General features: G+C 40.1%; 1 protein-coding gene across 1 annotated transcript in view; it reads right to left on the minus strand.

Moving 5' to 3' along the window:
- The window catches only part of cadm1b (cell adhesion molecule 1b), a 118,648-nt gene that overhangs the window by 6,560 nt on the left and 92,726 nt on the right, over nucleotides 1-19,362 (minus strand). The window contains exons 4-7 of the mRNA XM_034548581.1: nucleotides 17,118-17,255; nucleotides 11,938-12,096; nucleotides 10,280-10,376; nucleotides 9,851-10,023 (exon numbers count right to left, since the gene is read on the minus strand). Coding sequence (XP_034404472.1) covers nucleotides 9,851-10,023; nucleotides 10,280-10,376; nucleotides 11,938-12,096; nucleotides 17,118-17,255 — 567 coding nt within the window. The remainder of the gene's footprint in view (nucleotides 1-9,850; nucleotides 10,024-10,279; nucleotides 10,377-11,937; nucleotides 12,097-17,117; nucleotides 17,256-19,362) is intronic.

The following is a 19,362-nucleotide window of genomic DNA, read 5'->3' on the forward strand; positions in this document are numbered from 1 at the left end:
TTTCAAGGCAACAGCAAGAGGAAAACAACTTAACAGAGGGAAGAACATCCAGCAAGGGAAATCATATCATTTTGGAAATTAAACCCATCTATTATGAACAACAAAAATGGGGAGGCAGTGGGCTAACAATATTCAGAAACTCCTTTTCATGTTTACTTTCTGGAAAAATGGTGTCCACCTGCTGCTTGGATTTAGTGAATGACAGAAACTTGAAAGCTTAGTGTGATCTGTAAGTTCATCTTAGTTCAGTAAGTTCAGTAAGTTCATCCCAGTCAAAGTACACAACAGAAAATATCATATATATGTGGAGCTATCAAAGTACAGCACAAAAAAATATGTTTTAATGCTACAATTCAAAACAGATATTTGTAAACAATTATCAACACTAGAAAACAAGTAAATCTACTTTGTGTTGATTTGTTCATTTTATACACTCCCCATTAACTTCTGCCATAGAAATTACTATACTTGCCGGCACCCACACATTTGGCCATAAAAAAAAGATTCATGCAATTCATGGTTATTTTTGGGGAGTTTTTCCTGATCCGATGTGAGGTCCTGGGACAGGGATGTCGTATGTGTACAGATTGTAAAGCCCTCTGAGGCAAATTTGTAATTTGTGATATTGGTCTATACAAAATAATCTGAATTGAATTGAACAATAATAGAAACAAGGTCCAAACTAAATGTTAATATATTTAAAAAAAACAACTTATTAAACTCCTTATTCAAAATTAGCATACATGATACAAATTAATGGTTCAAATGACCACATACAATATCAATAAAATCAAAAAGTGTTCCAAACAAGAATGGATGCAGGGCTAAAGTTAAACATTAAAACAATACAACCAAGAGCACAAGCATATTAAAGGCAGATAACACGACCCACTTTGTATTGCGTGATCGTTTATGTTTTTTTTGCTTACAACTCTGTGTGATGCATTTTTAGTTACGATACAGTTAACAAACTCACAAAATTAATATTCTATTTTTTTAATCATGAACTCAAACTCTTCCATTTTTATGTGTCAATGATTAAACGTATACATCCAAATATGTACTGATTGGACCTTTAAAATCAGGACACAATAGTCATTCAGTGGGCTCTGATTACAAGAGGAAATCAAGATGGTGGTGGAGGTGGCTGTGCCATCTCACATTCTGGTCATAATGAATGAATACAAAATCAAGCTGTATACTTCCTTATTGAGGAAAATGCTACACTGTGCTGCTATGCTGTTTAAGGTAGTGCAGAGCAATGCACCGCAAGCCAGCTTACCATTGCCCCTGTGACAGGGTATTTAGAAGCCTAGTGAACTGCAAGAAAGCTCAATTACATCCTCCCAGCATGTACTGCATAAATCAACTTAAATCCTCTTTCAAGCCTGTCTTTCGGAAATTACTGGAATGTTGTGGAAGAAAACATGGAGACGGCTGCATGAGTGTAACTCAAAGGAGAAGAGCTTAGGGGAGAAAAATGCAGAGTAATGCACACTTCTACAAAAGCAACTTCCTGTATAACTGAACCACGCCCAGAGAGAGGCAGGGGGCTGAAATGAGTCTGTATGCAGCTTGATCACTTACATACATACTACTTCATTTGAGAGATATAGTAAAAAAAAAATCATCCGTCATAGTGAATATATATATTTTAAAAAACAACCCAGAAGACCACAGAAATGACTACAGACAGTATGTGACTACTGACCCTATTTCTTTATAAATAAATGATTATCTGATTCAAATAAATGTATAAATGAATGATATCTGAAATCTGCCACATTAGAATAGTGGAGCTTTTGATGCAGTCTCACACTGAGTTTCAAACTTATTATGTGCGTATTGGTGTATAAGCCTGAATTAAATGCCTGAGTGGTCATGACAAAAGGGCCAAAATTGCCGTATCTCTAAAGCAGCTATTGATAAACAGATCTATTCTTTAAGGATAGTTTTTTGTATTGAAATGTCACATGCTGGCATATCCAAATGTCAACTCCCAAGGTTGCCTCGCCATCTGTCGAGCCTTGGCGCTGCTTTTGAACTAATAGAGTTTTTCTTTTTAAATGGGTAATGTTAAAATACATTTTTGCAAGAGAGCCTACTCAAAGTATAATATAGTGTGTATGAAAGATGCCAAAAGGTTGCTCTGCTAATAACAACCTAAATAAACTGCCTTTCATTCATTTATATACGTATTTGAGAAAATAGCTATTGATGTTTTTCAGCCATGCAAAGACAAGATTTGACTGGCTGGATAGGAGAGATGTAAAGGGCATTATACTATGATGGATGGGCCAGCTGAGATATAACTGCAGATGCTGATAAGATAGCAGAACAGCAAAGTCTCTACGTTTTCTCACATCAAACATGGGACTGGAAAGGGCTATGACAGGTCTCTCTGACAGCCCCGCGCTGCACGTCCTCAATGTCACCTATCAGCAGCACTATCTGATTAACACTGGCCATCCGCAGTTTCTCTTAGCCTGAGGTACAAGCCCTCGTTCTTTCTCTCCCTGGTCATCTGATCACACGTGGATCTAAGCTCCCCCCCCCCCCCCCCCCCCCCCCCACCCCCAACACACACACACACACACACACACTCATGATTGCTGAGAGGGACAGTCGTGGGGACATACAGTACCTTGCGTGTTGACTGGGTTGGTGGTGGGTGTGGGGATAGTAGTGGGAGCATCTAGATGAAAAGAGTAAAACAAATAAAGAACATGTATAAGAAATAAAGGAAGACAAGAGTAAATAAATAGAAAAAAAAGTCATTAAAGATGAGAAGCTGTACTAAAAAAAAGGGACAGGGAGCTTAGCACAGCGGTGCTTTAAACTAAATGCTAAAGTTGGCATCCTAACATGCTCACAAGGATAAGAAGAATACAAGCATGCTAACATGCTGAGTCTAGCAGGTAAAGTGTTTATCGTTGTCACTACGCTTAGCCCGCTAACACAAAGTACAGCTGAGGGCGTTAGGAATGTCATTAGTTTTGTAGGTATTTGGTCATAACCAAAGTTTTGGACAAAAGTTTTGACTCTCCGGGCAGGCGGCCGCTCCAACAAGAAGTCAGGAGACCACCGAGTTATCAAAATGAAATTGTATGTTAATCTGTGAATCAAATTGTATATCAATAACTCATCAGTTTGCAAGATTTCAAATATAATAATGTCAACCTCATGATGGTGTTACAGGAATCAGGGGATCACCAAGGTCATGAGGATACATTGTATGGGAACCATGTAGCCTAGGTCGGCAGCCTACCATAGAAATAAAATAGAAACAGAAGGAACATTCAAATCAACATAGCAGGATGGTCCGAGTGGCAGCCATTTTCATGTGTACTGTTTTTATGTGACTGTTGTAGCAGGCTAACTTCGGTATTAAATAAGGAGATTTACGGCAAGTCTGTGACTTATTTAATAGATGGGGTTTTGAAGTAACGACTGAAGAGTAGCACGTTATGGAGAAAATGAGCCCCACGGTGGGCTGGGGGCCAATGGCAGAGCTGGATGGCTCCTTTACCTCTATTACTCCCTGTCACTCTGGGGAAGAACAAGCTAGTTACTGAGCTAACTAGCCAGCCAGCCATCCGTCTCCAGGCCTGAAGACACTCTCTTAACGGCAAGCACTTTACAGCCCCGCTCAACTGATTGTCACTATAATAAATAACAACAATAGACATTTTCTTTTCTGTACTAGTCCAATGACAATGGAAAACAGTTCAATGTCCGGTCAAGATGTTGTGCCAGTCCATCAGATAGTTGTTAAGATATTTCACTAAATCACAACTCAAGTGGGGGGGTTCACCAAATCATTTGACTACAGTATATCCTCTAGGAATTATTGTCTTTATAAAATGTCGTGGCCATTCATGCAACAGTTGTTATGATATTTCAGTCTGGATAAAAGTGGTGGATCGACCGACCTAGATACCGTTATTAGCATGAAATGGACCACACCCATTATTGCCTGGCTAAAAAGAAATAGAAAAAGACACTAATATTTCTCTTTGCTGGGGTTGTATTATATTATATTATGGAAAGCTATTGTATTTTTCTTTTTGATTCATGCTTTTATTAATTATGAATAATAATACCAGGCAATCATGGAAAGGTATTACTATTTTCCACGGTCACCTGCAATAATTAAGTCAAACTGCAAATTAAACCACTCTGGTGGTCTCCCGCTGCAGCACAGCGGAGCCCCGAGAAGTATCCTCCGCCCCACACTGTACTGATTAGCCTGTCAAGAACCCCCAAACAAAATAATCAGAAAGACAAAATGGAGGGCAATTCAGGTATTATACGGTACTAAGGAGGGCTGAAAGCTTCCTCATCAGGGGAATATATGCCTGTTTGGTGCAAGGGAAAGATAGCACGACCCCTTGCTGTGGGAGAGTCGCAGCAGGGGAAATTGGCTGGCTGTCTTCATGCCTTTACTGTCTGCACTCCATCAAAAGACAGCAGTGGGGGACCACACACTCCCAAGCTAATGATAAAACATCAAGGACAGCATAATGTTGCCGCTGGGGATGGAGTGTATGGCGGAGGTGGTGTTGATGGTGGTAGGGGGGTATCGGGGTATCAGGCAGAGATTCTGCTCTGACAGTATTTGAAGAGGGGGGTGGGTTAGATTTCTTTCCCTGTGACCGAAGGCAGTCTGATAGCTGAAATGTCAGTGTCTGGAAGAAGGAAATTGGCCATTCAGGGATGAGGGTCTTCACAAAGGCCGGGATAGGATGTGGCACATATAATATCCAGGCGAACAAGAATTCTCCATGGGCAATTTCCAGGCTGGCTGACTCTGAGCTCAGCATTATGAGGGCTGAAATATGAGAGTATTTTGCAAAGGCCATATTTTCAGGGAGCATTTGTATCAGTGAGGAATTCGATATGAGAAAATGTAACCATAAAGTGAAACAATGTAGGATAAATTGTTTATCTATGCTTGCTTAAACCTGCCTGCCAACACAACAGCAGGGTACATATTTTGTTTGTCTTTCGCCTATTTGTTTTCTCCTGCTTAAAAGTTTTCTTTTCATGAAGTTTAATAGAGGTTTTCTAAAAAAAACAAGGGGAGATCTCTGTAAGAGGGTTGTTGTAACTTATCCATTGAATTTATTTGAGGAAAATCAATCCACAAGATAATGTGTTGGAAGTTGTTCCTCACTTTATTGCACATTTGATGAAACTAGTGTGATTCAAAAGGACAGTTTCACAACAGCCTTTCATGAGAACAAGGAGACCCATGAGCCCTGTGTGCTCATGTTATGTCAAAACCCAGATACATCCTTGAATTTCCAGTGGCTTGTGAATCTTTGACTTCTTGTCCAGAAAGTCAACTGTGGGCTAAACCGCGGTGGTAGAAGCAGCATTGTTGTCCTGCCAACAGGCAATATGTGTGAGTTATAGCACCAGGTCACCTCTGAGAGAGACAGGCCTCTCTCTGGTCAGCTCTCTCCCACACTACACACCAGCCGGGAGGCACAATTCTACTACTGCAGACACACCCACGTTTAGAACCGCATGACAGGCCTCTTTCTCAGCCTTTCGACCGGCCATATACAATACAAGCGCCACAATAGAACTTGATTTGACGTGGATTTACATCGGCCTCACACCTGTCCGGACTGTCACACAGTGAAAGGTCATTAGTCATTTTGAAATAGGAAGAGCTCAAAGGACTAGCAGCAGTAGAAGGTGGCAGCAGGATGAAAGAAAATGGATGGACAATTCAGCTCGGCTCCATCAATAATGCTCGAAGCAAATTGATCAAGAATACAACAACATAAAATAAAGCTATTTGTTGCATGCCCTTGGAATACTTTTTTGACAGGTGTGTGTGATGGCTTTAACAGGAGCAAGAGCTCATACATTACAAAACAAAACAGTAGAGACGCGAAATAAGACAAGAAAATGGTAATTTTGTGAGTTAAATGTGAAGATAGTGGGCGGGATAACACTGGTGGATGGTTTGAAGTTGTGCCTTGCTGCTGAGAAGTTCGACAAAAATAGCATCAATTTCTCATGCTAAGACCAATCTGTGCTGCAGAAACACACACCAATTAAACCAATGTAGAAAGCATGATTAGTCTGGGGCAACAAACCCTCACATGGACCACAACATGATTTTGTCTGGCATTAAATCCTCCAGAAAAGAGGAGAGGGAGACGCAAACATAATTATATGCGGTTATGAGCATCTTTTACCAATCTCCTGTGTCTCATTACAGCGAGCTGGAGTCATTGCGCTTCCAACGCTTGTTCACCAGAGAAATGGTGTTTAATGGAAATTGGTAAAATATGTGAATAGTAAGTTACTAATTGAAGACGTCATAGCCAAAGGCACAAATGCTAATGGCAAATATAATGTAGATAGGAAAGATAATTGTTTTTTATTCTGGCCCTGAGTACATTTGCCTCCCATGGCTTTTCATTCCTTCATGCATGTTTAAGGGGGGCAGCATGAAGCAAATTATACATGCACCATCAGAAAACCATCAGAATATTATAGAACTTCTGTGTTTGAGAAAAAACCTAAGATTAATTTTTAAAAAATCTAAGAAAGGACAGTAAATCGCAGTTTGAAAGGAATCTTGACACAACAATTAGGAATTTAGTTGTGGTAGCTTGAGTAAGTCTGCCTTGAGTGAGCTATTTGCTGGCATATGCTGTCCTTTTGTTTGTTAGTGATCATCATGGGCCCATTGGGAACAAGCAGATGCCATCATCTGCCTGGCAGAGCACGATGATGAATAACCATGGGGCGGTCGAGTTGTGAGTCACAGTGACAAAGTCCCACATGTCAGCTGGTAAAATAAACATATAACCATCAGACATGTGATGGTGTGAACTTCAGTATATGTTCCATTTCTGTGTGTTACTTTTTGCCATGCCATTTAAAATATTTCAGCAATGGAAAACTTGTTTACCAGTGATTCTCAGAATGCTTTGTAGTTGCGAGATTTTGATGAGTGAGGTCCCATACGACATCAATACATGGTTATTCTACCTTGCAATTCAAAACATCAACAATACCTTTCAATCAAACCACTCAGGAGGCAGTTTTTTAGAGTTCCCAGCTGTAGAAATTGAGTTGTAGGTTTCTCTGACAAAATAAAAAAACTAAACACACAATACAACTGCCCAAAACCTTGCAAAAACGTGCCCCTCCATTAAAACCCTATTTACTGCTGGTGGCGACATGGGAAAACCATTACAAATGCAGTTATTTTCATAAATGCAAATATTTCAGTAACTGCCGTAAACAGTTGCCAGCGAGAAAAAGTTTTTTCGACACACATAGCTGTCAACAAGACCGAGTATCAATCAAAACAATATCAGCATTCTGAAACCTGCAATGGGTTCTCTCCACAGAGTGACCTAAATGAGCCTTGCTTTAGCATAACACTCTGCCCCTCAACTCGATCCCGATGCTTCGGCCACATGCTCGGCTGAAACGTAAGTGTTGGTTTCAATGTGACAATCTGCATCGATGTGTGGTAAATCAGGTGACATGCTTTCGAACCATAGCATGGGTTGGGTGTTTCAAACAAAGGCAGAGTAGTCCTGTTTCGTTCTAATATGACAATGCTAGGTGTACATATATATCAGACTATTTATTTTAAATAACATTAAGCTTCTGACATTGTTCTCTAAACAGCATGAATCCTCACACCCTGATGAAACTACAAACAACTGCAAACAATTATGGGCATGGAACCAGACAATGAAATCAGAACAATCAGCTGTTTGCCAAATAAATAAATTTCCACGGATGGGATAACATGTGAAACATAATATTTATAGTCATCATAATCATCGTATTTATAGTAATAATACATCAGTGGATACACCGATGTATTATTACTCATACACGGACACATCTTAAACTCAGATTTAAGGTGAACACAGAAAAAAACTCAACACACAAACTTTAACACAGCACAAGTGAAGCAACAATAAGTAAAACACATTTTTAAGGTTCGTGCATTGTGGTTTTGACGTGATCAAAAGCACGACAGATAGATAGATAGAATATTTAGCTATGAAAAGCACTCTAATCTCATCCAAACATCAATAAATATTACTGATTCTCACACTTGTTGTTTAACATAAAGCCTTACAAGTAACCAAGAATAAACCTGCGCTAAGTTTAGATTTCTGGATAAAAACAAATGCAATATAACATAGTAATATGTGTACATATTACTTGAGAGTGTGGTGTATTCTCCGCTTCCTTAAAAGATCGATTTCCAACATACCGATTCACATGTACTTTTGGTACCTCAAAACAATGCCCTGTTGGAGGGGGGGTCTGTTCCTGTGCCCGGAGGTCATGTGTTAGAGGCCTTTGTGCGACCACGTCTGTTATGTCCAAATCTTGTTATAGGATACTCATTCCTGTGTCTGGAAAATAAGTGTTTAGATTGGGGGGTCCTGGGGGAGTGACGTTATGGATCTCAGGAACTGAGCACGACAAAGTGGGTATATAACTGAGTCTCAGCAGATCTTCCATTTGGCTGAGAAGCTTCTCTGAGCGATCTAGACGCTCGTCCTGACCTGTGATTCTTCTCTGTAATAAACTCTATTATACCAGAAAGAACAGTGTCCGCGGAGATTCCTTCATCCTCATTCTTCAACATCACTGCCGCTTGAAAGATATGACAAGAGTCTATAGAATGCAACAGTTTAAGCCTTCCAGGTTTGGGTATGTTCACTGCCAGACAATGTTCTTGGCAAACAGGCAGAAACAAATTTCAAACTTGGGAGTGAAATTCAAAATGCTCTTCAAAACAGCAGGGAGCAAGCGCTCCAAGGAGAGAACGCTAAACTCACCAACAATGGCTGCACCTGCTGCAAATTAATTTACCCCTCATACTCATCACCCCTGCCAGCCAAAAATAGGAAATTAAGGTCCGAGGAGTGTGTGCACCACTGATGTCACGTTACATGATTTGTAAATGATTTAAAAACTTCAAACAGTTACCTCCTGCTGTTCTCCCTTGGGGACCCAAGAACAACCGTGTCTGGTGCTCCCTTAAATAGTCAAGTTGTTTGCAAAAAAGTTTTTAATATTTCAGATTGTGTGTGATGGTAACCCAGTAAATGTACTCCCTTATTTCATGTGTTTGTTGTTATTTGTTGGATTGAGGATTGTGATGTTTTGAAAAGAAAAAGTTTGTGTTATGGCTGACAGACGTGTTAAAGATAAAAAGAACAAGATGCTACAGTGAGTAGAGCTTCCTACTGGTCTCTGCATTTGCGGCTCACACAGAAGGGAATTAATTGCGTTTAAAGTCAAGTCCTGGGAGAGATGGTCCCTTTATTGACCTTTACTGGTTGGCTGCAGAACACATTGAAATTCCAACTGCTTCAATATAAGTCAACAGAACCAAAAACCATGTATATGGTAGCAATATGGAGTTCAATCCCTAATACGAGGTCTTACATGTTTTTTCTTTTGTTTTATTAAGGAATAGTTGGAGATTTTTCGGCATTCTTGCAATAAATTAGATGTGAACATTGACACCACTCTCATGTCTGTACGGTAAATACAAATAAAGCTGCAGACAGCAGGCAATTAGCTTAGCTTAGCATGAAGACTGGAAACAGGGGATAACCGCTAGCCTGGCTTTGTATAAACGTAACAAACTGCGTAACAGTAAGACAACAAACAGCCGACCAGCAACTCTAACATACAAGTTTATATCTTGTTTGTTTAATCTGTTTTTTGGGGCTTCTTGCTCTGCTATGTGATCATACAGAGTCTGTATCAGCACTACAAACTGAATATTGGAGTTGATGGCATTGTAACATCAAGTACAATGAAGCGTAATACCTACCATATACATAGAGTATGTAGTCGTCGTAGGCCTCTCCCACGGCATTAGATGCCACGCAGCGATAGGTGCCATTGTAAGACTTGTTAAGGTTCTCGATGTACAGATCAGAGCCAGTGACCACGGCGTGAGATGGCATATCTTCGTCTACTCTCAGCCAGTTGATCTGATGGGGACTGGAGAGCACAAATACCACACACATCACTTAGTCGCTGTCTATCCACGCTAAAAATCTGAACTAAAGGTCAAATATGAGATTGTCTGAGAAGGGCCATCGGCAGGTCCTGTCTAATGATGTACTTTATACAGCATGCAAACAATGGGTAACATTTAAATGGTACAATGAAATGTAAAGGTTAAAGGGGGGGCTCGGACTGGTCGAAAGTATGAAACTTGAAGTGTTGATTTGCTTCCATTTGTGTGAATACTCACTGTGGTTTTCCTTCTGTAATACATGTCAAATCTAGATTGTCCCCCTCTCTGGTTAAACCGTCAGGATATGTCACCACAATCTTCACTTCTGGTTTATCTGAAAAGAAAGAATTTACCGTACTCCAGTGTCATGAGTTCAAACAAAACTGGCCTTTTCTTCATATCTGCACCCAAAGCAAACGTTGAAGTCAGAGAGGATGATGAAACGATTATCCTATGAGCTCAGTAGATATCCAGAAAGCCACAGTACCTTACAACAAACTTTTCTTATCAATGCTAGGTAAAGATTACCAAAATGTCAAGCGGTTTCAGTCAAGCTTTTCTCTTCCTTGAAAGGTCAGACAAAACAGAAGTCTACCCCGAAAAACAAAAATGAATATTCTACACAGACAACAAATGGGTGCCTTAACCTTTCTTTGATGTTTAGCAGTGTAAGCCTCTATTACTTTTTCAATCAATGCACCATTTAAAGAATGCCTTATTTTCTACCCCTTGTGGTGACTGTGTCCCATGGGCCAAGGCACCAGTAGGCTTTAAGACCAGAGTGCCAGGACTGCATGAAGGCAGGCACTGAGAAACTCACAGTACACCAGTGATACTCAAATTACCACCTGCTGGGGAGCCGGGTGGCCCGCTGATCATTTTCTAATATGCAATGAAAATAAATTGATTCACAGTTGAATTGTTTTGTACTTTTATTGTAAATAAGATAGCATTATAAAGCATCGAAATAGAAAAATAGAACTTGTTTAAAAAAAGTCTGTGGGAGGATTCCTCAGACCCCCCCGGCAGTTTAATTTAAATTATTATTAATTGGCCCACGGTCTCCTGCAAAGTGGCATCAGTGGACCCCGAACAAAGCAGGTTGAGTATCACTGCAGTGCATTTATGATTTTATGATTGGAGGATACACGAAGAGTCTACCTAGACATATGATACTACACCTGGTCTAATACTTCTTGAACACATGGTGTTGGCTTTGAGACACTGACATTGTTTAACTCACGAAAGCCAGTACTACCAATTCTAGCTTAGCTTTCCTCTTTAAAGGAAAATCCTAGTTTATTTAAACTTGGCGTATTTTCCAGAAATGTGGCCTGAGTGACTCTCGGGGTCATGCTAAATTTGCACATCTTTATTGTAGAGAGGATGTAGATCCCCATGCATTTAGCTGTAAGATACTCCCCAAGTTTACTTTTGGTCGGACTCTGAAACAAGAGTTTGAATTGATTAATTTCAATCACAAACGTGGTTTGTCCTCAAGTCAAACTTAGACGATTAGCCAACAGACTAAAAGTCCAAAACTTGCTTGTATGTGTCTCCTCAGAGATGAAAGACCGGTTATAGTAATACAAATATTACAACTCTCTTCAAGACGCACAAATGTGCTTGTCTGTGTTGCTTGCTTGAGATGTTAGCTGCGTATTATGCTACCAGTCATTTTTTTGTTAGCTTTCCAAGTATGCTGTTAGAAGCCTTTGTTATTGTTAGTGGGTGCAGTACCTTTAGAATTATCAGAAGTGTATGTCATGGGCATATAATACCACCAGATAACTTGTTAGGCCCCTAACTAGCCCAAGAAAGAGAGAGATAGCACTCTCTATGGGCCTTGGCGTTGTTCTTGACTTGAAAAAGTACTACACTTTTAGGTCACTCACATAGCACTTCCAAGTGTCTTTGAGCCAAGAGGTCCTTTACAGCTGGGTGGTCAATGATGCAGTCTACTGGCACTCCATCATCCTCTTTGGTGACAGAAATTCTTACACGGCTGGAGACGGTGAACATCCTGTCATAAGTCTCCTCAACTGTTGTCTCACCTAGAAAAACAGCACAAGCACCAGAGGGGGGAAAAGTTAACAATAATCTCAAATCCTGCAGCTGCATCGACCCACAGTGGCCATAATGGCCAAATAGTTATAGCTATCAAGAGCAAATTACCTGTCAAAGTTGAGTGCTTTCAAGTGGCATTTACATTTAATTCATGATTCAGTGATGCGGCGACCAAACGAGAGCAACAAGGAGAAGCTAGGTCATATAAGCCTGATTATGAATGCTTCTGCAGCTTGAGGGTTGGGCATTGTTGGGGCTAACCCTGCAGTAATCTGCTGCTCACTAGGCCCTAGGCTGTCAGAGGGGCATTCATTTAGAGAGCATTACAATGCCACAGGGGCATCGCATTAGCTGCAGTGCTGAGTGTGATGGTTTACTCGCACTTAATGAAGTGAGGAAATAATTACAGCCCCACTCTGACCTGCAGCACACTTCCATTTCAGCCTTGTCACAGGGGAGCCTGGCTGGACTCAAGGAGGGCCAAACACGGTTGTTCCACAGTTGATGATCACCAATACACACGTATGTGGCCTCTTGATGGACATTAACCCCGTGTAACACCCACCCACCGAAGAACTGCCGACATAAAAATGTAAGTACTAGGATAGGTAACTGGCAAATGCGCACTCGGGCATTAAATTTGACCACTCTGGCGACTGCGGTGAGCAAACAGGCTGTTTGAAAAGCACACTGACTGTCAGAGAAGAGCAAGTACCATAAAGGCAGTAACAGCAATGGTGACAGTGTGATGTGAATGCATTTAAAATGAATGGATTTCATTCAGAAACTGTGCCTTGCTAATTTGCTGCAGAATTAATCAGATGGTGAAAAGCAGTCTGACAATACATTTGTAAACACACAAAGCAAATGACTGAAGACATTGTAGGATGTAACACGTTTAATGCACTGTAGGTCTAGAAACATATTTCCAACAGTTTGCCCCCTGTTAGCTGTTAACTATAGTCTACTTCTAAGGGATTTTGACTCTAAAAAGCTCTGCAAGCATAAACGTGACACAGCAAATGAGTTAATCCCAACCATCTTTAGTTCTAGTAGAGTGAGGTGATCAGCGGTTACGCTCCCAGAACAATGCCATCTTGTTCCTCGCCAAATGACAACACACATTTCACATAAAGAGCTCTATTGTCATCATCCAATCACAAAGACGAGAGCGCAGCACTAGGTCACATTTGTAAGGTCAATGAGGGCGTTTGTTTCCAAGTGCACTTGCGCCAAAGAGTTTGGTGGAGTATAAATTGGAGGGGTGTGATGATGAGTCATTATCCTCTCAGAGTCACCATAATTGTCTCATACATATCACAGTGCTGCATTACTAAAATGGCTCCGGAAAAGATTGGCGCAGAATAAATGTGGTAGGATTGGGCGAAATGTTAAAATCATTAGCACTATACTAAGTTGTACCTCTCTCTCTCACTATGTATATATACATATATATATATATATATATATATATATATATATATATATATATAGTGCTACACATGTGTACAAAATGTTGTAAGGTTTAGAAAACTTAACGTTACCACTTACAACCTGAAAACCAGTAGACTTTATTCATGGTTAAATCTCTCAATCAATATATATATGAAATATGTCAAAAAGAAATCAGCATTCCTGCTATTTTATTTTATTGCCCTGCTAATTTATTTTATTGTATTGTATATTCGTAAACATGTTTGCTGCTGCTTCACAAAATTTCCCCCTGGGGATGAATAAAGTAATATCTAATCTAATCTAATTACCTGTGGTTCATTCTTTTCTTTAAGGTAAGCTATTATGATTCTGCTGGACATAAGGTGAAAAGTTGCACAGCAATACACATGTGTGCGTTTGCTGGGTTCGAGAGAGACAAAGGCGAGTGTACTGTGTGGATCCTGTTGCAGGGCAGAGTTGTTACCTGATTGTGTAGTTGTGAGAGTGGCCTCATTGCTAACGATGCCTTCCTTGGCTTGTATCCATGAAGCCAGTCAGTACCAGATCGTAGATTACAATTATTGGCAGTTTTACAAAACTGTCTCGTTTGAAGGTACTGTCTAGTTCAATATAAATATTTGACAGATTAATTAATTTTACAATAACTTTGTTCTATCTCTTGTTCATATAATCTAATAATGTTCTGATTTGTAATCGCTATCATATCATTTGTTGTACAATAGTCAACATAGTTTCCAGATAAAAAACCACCAAGTTCAACACTGTCAACCTTCATTGTGAGTGTGTTTAGAGGGCAGGAGAGGTACTTCAAAGTAGAATTCATCTTGTGGAGTTATGTTTCGTGTGACCTGTCACGACTGTCCCCTTGATGGACAACACTAAAGCTCCTGCTGATTTTGTGCAAAAAAACAGAGCTTCCACGTAATCACAAAGAGACATTTTTAACCAAATTAGCACAAACCTGCCTTGTACTTCCTTGTCTGCAGCACACTCTCATGATGTTGTGCCTCTCATTTGACTTCTGCACCATGAAGAATACCAAAGGGATGGGCATTTCAAGGTCAGAGAAATAGCTTTGCTTGCTCTGAGGCGCTGTCATGGAAAAGAGTCCTTGCTTTGACTTCTAGTATCAATTATTTTTTCGTCATGATATCTAAACAATTTGAATATGAAAAACAGTTTCCAATAACTTCTGAAAGTCTTGAATCAAGTTTTTGAAGATCAGACTCATATCATTGTACAGGCCAACCAATACTTGTCAATTATCAATGTCATCCAAACCCTGATGAGGAAAACAACTGCAGATCAGGTCGTAGATTGACTCGAATCTGAATGCAGAGGAGATTTGAGTGTTGCAGCAGAGATGTCAAATCAAACGCTCTTGTGAGCATCAACCACTGATCAGTCCCAGCGCAATCAAGCGCAGCCTCATCTCAGGGTGACATTTTCTTTCAGTCAGTTTCTAACCCGAGTCTTCTGCCCGCCAACGCACTGACAAGCAGCCACTGATCCAGCATTTTCAAACTGGTTTTGGCATTAAGATGATATGGATGCTAACTCGCTCCAGTCACTACACCAGTATGGGACAACAATTGCGCTATTAGACTATTATTTGTGCGTCGTGAATTTGTGTTATTAAATATGAATAATACGGTACCAAGAGGGTTTATACACTGTCAAATTGTGGCTTTATAAATAATGTATTAATCATTTACAGATCAGTTATAAACCATTAAGAACACCTGAAGGGTTGCCAGGTTGTGGAACATGTTGATGAATTAGAGAGCAAGTGTGTCATGGAGGATTTTCTATAACCTGGCAACATCCCAGAGCCATATTCACTGAAACAAATTTGATCATAGTTTTATTTACTGAAGAAGAGTGTGGGACAAAAAAACTATGTCCTATATATGTTTATTTTATTCCCGTATTGTTCTACTGAAATCCCCAAATCCCTCAAAGCTAAACTTGAAATGGCAGCTTTAATGGTGGAGTCCATTTTTCTTTTTAAGGAAATGTGTAAAGCATGACATTTTACACTGTTTTCTACCAAGTGAGCTGGACTTGAATAAAAATAAATTAATAGAAGGTCTATTAACTTTCCTAAAGTCTGATTAAATCTTCTCATGTAGTTTCACAACATCACATTCACATTTTAACGAATCTCCTCTTGCACTTGAGCAGCAGTAGCAGCCAAGCACTGGGCTCCACCACACTAAATAATATTGCATCTGTCATTTATGCTAACAAGCATTTTGCTACCGTGTCTGTCGAGTCTCTCTCAGGCCGAAGCCCATCAGTCTCCTACCTGCCAGCATGATAACTGGTTGCAAAACCAATTTGGCTAATTTGAAAGTGTGTTTAAATCAGCCCGTATATTTCTTTCTTGCCAGTACAGCTGTCTTGTCTGCACACAGACGCAAGACAAACGGGATCACAGAGATTCTTTAAAACCAGTGTGATGTGTTTTTTAATCTCAACGCGTGCTCCAGCTAATGAATTGTTTAGTGCATCCGTAATGAGTAGTGATTGGCGTTTCGTGGCTACAGGAGGACATGACTAAAGCTCTCTCTATGTGTCTAATGGCACTATGGATTAGCCCCGCTCAGCATGTCAGTGGCATTTCACTGATCTAACCATCCTGTTGTCTGTCCCTCCTCCTACACAACACTAGACAACTCATAAACAGAAATTGACTTTGACTCCTGTAGGGAACACTGGAGGCACAGATGGCATTTAGCTTCAGATTCGCTCTTGTCTAAATATTTCATCTCTCAGCAAGCCAAATGAATCCTCTCCATTCTAATACATATATAATTTGACAACAAGCCCAGAGATATCCACTCTGTGTAAATACGATATGACTAAAATGAATATCCTCCATCGCTGTACAATAAGTATGTAATGAATAATTGATGACCCCTAATCATAACTGAGAGGTAATGAGGATTTTTCACCACCCCAGATTATATACCCCTCTCTGCAACAGCCTACAGTGGACCGCAGTCACTGGAATGAAGATGAAATGTGCAGATATGTGTTCATAACCATCTTTATCAGGTTGAAGGTAAATAGAAAAGATTCAGGGTTGTCTTAAAAAAAAACATAGAATTCAATCAAAAGTTGAAGGGTAGCTACATGTTTACAGTAAATATTCAAGGATCTCTGAAATGAAAATAATGTCTATTAAAGCAAACGTTTTGTCAAACGTATATGTAACATTACATGAGACTGGATAGCGGCTCTTGCAATTGAATCCATATATTTTCATCATTTCATGCTGTAGTGGAGCAAGCAGCCCAGGAGTATGGACAGTGGGTTTTACACATGGTCCAAAAAAAAAGAGAGAGAAAGCAGTATATGCCGGGCATGATTACTTCCTGTGGTACTCCCTATACATGCCAAAGACATAATCAGTAGAACACACATTAATGTTTTAGAGGAGAACTACATTTTGTTCACAGAGGAAGCCCCCCCCGAGACCGGGACATGGAGGGAAGCTGCAGGCCTGGAGCATGTGAAGTAAACTGGGGGAGGCTGTTATTCTACTGACCTGTCAGTTCTTCCTCCTCTTTCATCCATCTGATGGAGGCGGCCGGCTTGCTGCCCATGGCTGTGCAGGTGAGCTCCGTCTCGTTCCCCTCGCTGACCACATCCTCACGGCTCTCGATGATTGGGTTGCCTGGCGGGACTGAGCAACGGGAACGGTCAGAAACACACCGGCGCGACAACATTTGTACTCACACAATCGTTGGTAACACTTTATAACATGGAAATTTGTGTTTCTCGCATTTAAGATCACTATGAGTTTGTGTCAATAGTTCACACTTACCGAATTCATCAATTAATGAATGTCAACCAACAGTTACTTCATACATCTCAATTGAATTTACAATAAGAAATTACTTTCAAACGATCATAACAACAGGACTTTGCTTGAGGGGACACACGTCCAATTAAATTGTTACAAATTGTGATATCATCTGTGAAATGATGGTAAACACTACTGTATTTCTTTTGTATACTAAACAAAACATGTATTGGGTTCCATTTGGCCCTTCTGTTAACTCTAACACGTCTGTCCATTTTTCCCACTCCTGACAACAGCACCTGCAGGATGTTGCTGAAGGTAGAGTTGCTGGGGAGAAACAACGAGCCGGCGAATGAAGCATGAACAAGGGCCGCTGGCTCATGCAACAATATGTAGATTTTTGCATCTAACTAGTAGTTTGATGAAGAGTCACTTCATGTTTCTCTGAGAATAGGTAACGTTCTGCTTTCAGATGCATGAATCTGAAGTGGCATTTTCTAGAGGACCAGGATCAATTTATACGATAATAAAGTGTCCCCCATTTAACATTTAGTTAGAGTTAAAGTTAAGTTACTCTTTAAGCTGATAATAAAGTAAAGTATTGCACAAAAAAGGTTGACCTGATGAAAAGTCATGGGATCATCAAAGTTATTACAATTCATGCTGAGGGGAGATATTGTAGATATCTGCATCAAATGTCATGGCAATTAATGCAATTATCATCAAGACACAAAAAGTCTGGTGATTCGTCATGGAAATATATCAAACAGTTGTTGAAATATTTCAGATCAAAGTGGTGGACCAATAGACCACTAATCACATAAACTCCTAGTTACTTTAATAGGTGAACAAAGGGAATTCATGATACATCCATTGGCTTCATGCATTAACTTATGGATGCACCGATACCACTTTCTTTTCAGACTAAGTACAGCTACAAATACTTACATTTGAGTACTTTCTGATACCGACTACCGATATGAGTAGTTAAGAATACCATTAAAAGGCTAGCAACAACTTTGAAAACATGTTATATTTGCCGAAGGGATGTAAGGGTTATAATAAACCATTTATTCAACAGTATAAAATTTGCTAAAAAAAAATATTACAAATAGAAAACGAAAACTGAGAAAGCGTGTCACTTAAGTGAAGGACAGCTGTTCCACCTTAAAGGTCAGATACCCTTCAGTGAGCCTGGCTCTCTGTTGTCGCTAGCTTCAGGGCTAACCCAGTTCCCTTTAACCAGAAGGTGGCAAGTAAGAGTTATGGAGTTGTAGCATTTATTCACTGACAAAAAAAACGGAAGCACCATGAGTCATGCTTCAGTTGTGCATTACTTAAGCATGTGTTTCATTTCACACATCATTGTAAAGCGTTATTCGACATTCTATGCCAAAGTTATGCAAGCACATGTGATCCTCTGGGTATAAAATGTACACAGAATAGGATTAGGCACAGGCCTTCTTTGCATAAGTCATTGCACAAACTTGCGGAACTCAAGTTACTTGAAAGCAAAAAGTCAGCAGGGTGTTCATTTCAAGGACTCTTCAACCCTTGGTTCAGAAGATACTGCAGCTAGGCTTCAATTGTACAACTAGAGTAATTACTTTAAAGTGCTTTTAATTCCTTTCAATCCCCCAGGATGTCTGCATGTATAATAAAGCTTAACTGGAGTCATTTCACTCCAAAGCATCGAAGTGTCGCACAGCTGACTCTCAATAGGGAATCGTTTGGAGCAGCCAAGTCAACATTCATCAGGATTCACGGAGTCACAGCTGCCAAAACCAACGTGGTCCGAGCCATCCGTTTCAGCATCTGTTCCTTTTCGTTATGCTGTTGAGCACTGCGAGAGCCTAATTGGCTGACATTTTGTTTCAGTTGCTAAGATAACAGGATCAAAGATTACTATTATCTCATATTCACCATCTATAACCGAGCGAGATGCAATAAAAATGTGTGCGAAGAGGTGTGGGATGTGGGATGTAGG

This window comes from Cyclopterus lumpus, chromosome 13, assembly GCF_009769545.1.
Source record: "Cyclopterus lumpus isolate fCycLum1 chromosome 13, fCycLum1.pri, whole genome shotgun sequence".
Lineage (NCBI taxonomy): Eukaryota > Metazoa > Chordata > Actinopteri > Perciformes > Cyclopteridae > Cyclopterus > Cyclopterus lumpus.